Source organism: Onychostruthus taczanowskii, unplaced genomic scaffold (genome assembly GCF_017590055.1).
Source record: "Onychostruthus taczanowskii isolate IOZ18803 unplaced genomic scaffold, ASM1759005v1 scaffold965, whole genome shotgun sequence".
Lineage (NCBI taxonomy): Eukaryota > Metazoa > Chordata > Aves > Passeriformes > Passeridae > Onychostruthus > Onychostruthus taczanowskii.
The window spans coordinates 1,415-3,597 of NW_024507713.1; the positions used below are offsets into that span (position 1 = coordinate 1,415).

The window sequence follows — 2,183 nt, forward strand, 5'->3', positions numbered from 1 at the left end:
AGCAAATCTCTGGAGGGAAACCTCATGTGGTGCTCAGTCTTAGAAGTGTCTCGCTCCAGTATTTGTAGCTCTGCTAAATCCTGGCATTTGTTCTTCTGGATGCTTGGGAGGTTACTAGCATGAAGGGAAAGGGGCCAGGCATTTTCTGGGGGAAGATGGGTATGAGCGAGCCCTTCGATGATATCAAATGCTCCTGTATGCTAACGGATTTATTATTTTCCCTCCCAGATGTTCTGTTATTTCAGGAATGTGCTGAATACACATCCAAGGGCGTTTGTGGGCATCAGCGGATAAGAACAAAATGTAGAGAAGTGAATTCCACCCTCAGGTGGGATTGGAAGTTCATCTTCCTTACCCATCCGGGTGAGAATTGTTCTTCTTATTCATCTGGCAGTATGGAACAGAGACATTTCTGCAGATACAGAGATGGATATTCCTCTGTCACCTCAGACGGTCTCACTGCAAATCCCTCTCATGTCATGAACTCCTGATGCGACAGCACTCCATGAATTAGCCCCTGTGTGCCTGTCAGTGCAGTTGCTTGGTCAGCTCCCAGCCCAGTGCTGTCAAGGAGCATCTCTTTGCTTCGCGAAGCGGGCTGAGAGCAGCAGCAGCCGAGGCCGGAGGGCGAGAGGCGCCGGCAGAGGCGCAGCCCGCAGCAGTTTGGTGCCGGGCAGAGGCGGGCTGGGGAGCGCGGGGAGGCCGGGCTGTGTGTGGCGAGTGTGCAGCGCAGCTGCAGGCGGGTTGTGAGGGGCGCTGGGGCCGTGCGGGGCTGTGCGGTGCCGGTGCGTGCGGGCTCGGGGCAGAGGAAGGAGCTGCGGAGCCCCGGGAGCCCGGGGGGCGGAGCGGCAGCGCCCCCTGCTGGCCCCGGCCGGCCCCGCCCGCGGCGGTTCGTGCCCGGCCGCAGCCCCGGCTCCTCTGCCCGTGGCCCCCAGCGCGCAGTAATACACGGCCGCGTCCCCGCGCCGGGGCCGGCCGAGCCACAGCGGGCTGGATCGCCCGTCCTCCGACACAGTCACCTGTCCTGCAATGGCCGGCACAGCCTTGGAGCCTCTGGCAGTGAAGGCCAGGAGTTCGGGGCCTTTGTCCAGGAGCTGTTGGTACCAGTAGATGGTTTCTCCCAGCCGTCTTTTGGGGTGTGAGCAGGTGATGTTGATACCGATGCCCTCGGTGGTCTGTAGTGACGGCTCCTGCTGTACCTGGGCTCTGGCCACAGCCACTGTTATGGAGAAAAGACCAATCACTTTCCGTCCGCAGCAAATGTCGTGCACTTGAAATGGGAAGAGGGCAGAGAAGGACAGATCACAGCTAGCTGGCCTATTCTGGGTTAAAAAGGATGGAGAGACTGCTTCTCTGAGAGTAGTTACTTGGAAATTGGATTGCGGAAGATTGTGGAGAAGTGTCAGACTGCAGAAGGGGAGATTGGAATGAAGGGAAGAGATTGGCTGAAATGAATGGATGGGTGGATGATTGAATGAATCAATGAATGACTAAGGAAATACAGCAGTAGAGCAGAGCAAGCTGGGCGAGAAGTGATTCATTGAGTAGAGGAGGAATGATGGCAGTGAGTGAAAAAGAATCAAAGTACGGGGAATGACAGAGACAAATGGCGAGACCAATGCTCATCCCAGACAGACCCAGTCCCAGCCCCTGCCTCCGCCACCTCCGCCGTCACCCCCACACACCGAGGAGCAGCGCGGCCAGCGCCGCCAGCCCCGCGCCCCGACACCGCCGCATGCCGCCGCTCCGCCGGCCGAGCCTCGCTGTGCCCCTGAGCCCCGGCTCTGCTGCGGCCGTGCCGCCTCCTCTCCGCCGCCGATGCCAGCTCCGCCCCGGGCCCCGCCTCAGCCGCCGCCTCTCCCGGCACCAGCGCAAGGAGCGGCACAAGGACCTTTGCCACGGCCAGGGACAAGGGACAGCTGTGTCCCATCGCACACAGCAGCGACAGCGCATGGGAAGCAGATCCAGCCTGCACACAGCTGCAGCGGGCAGCTGCCGGCCCCACTCAGCTGCACTCGGGCTCTGGGTGAGCCTGGGAAGCTGCTGCTCTGTGCTGGGCAGGGCCAGGGCAGTGCTCGCTGTCCCTGGCATGCTCAGGAAATTCCCTCCCGATGAGGGACACACACGGACAGACACAGGGCCGTGCTCTCCAGTGTGCAGCCACAGACAAATCCGTGCTTCAC

General features: G+C 60.5%; 1 protein-coding gene across 1 annotated transcript; it reads right to left on the reverse strand.

Annotated features, from left to right (window-relative positions):
- Positions 1 to 472: 472 nt before the first annotated feature.
- Positions 473 to 1,737, reverse strand: LOC121347925. The gene is given in 3 exon segments (XM_041426962.1): positions 473 to 925; positions 927 to 1,219; positions 1,686 to 1,737. Coding segments are annotated over 3 exon segments (798 nt in total).
- Between the last annotated feature and the right edge of the window lie 446 nt (positions 1,738 to 2,183).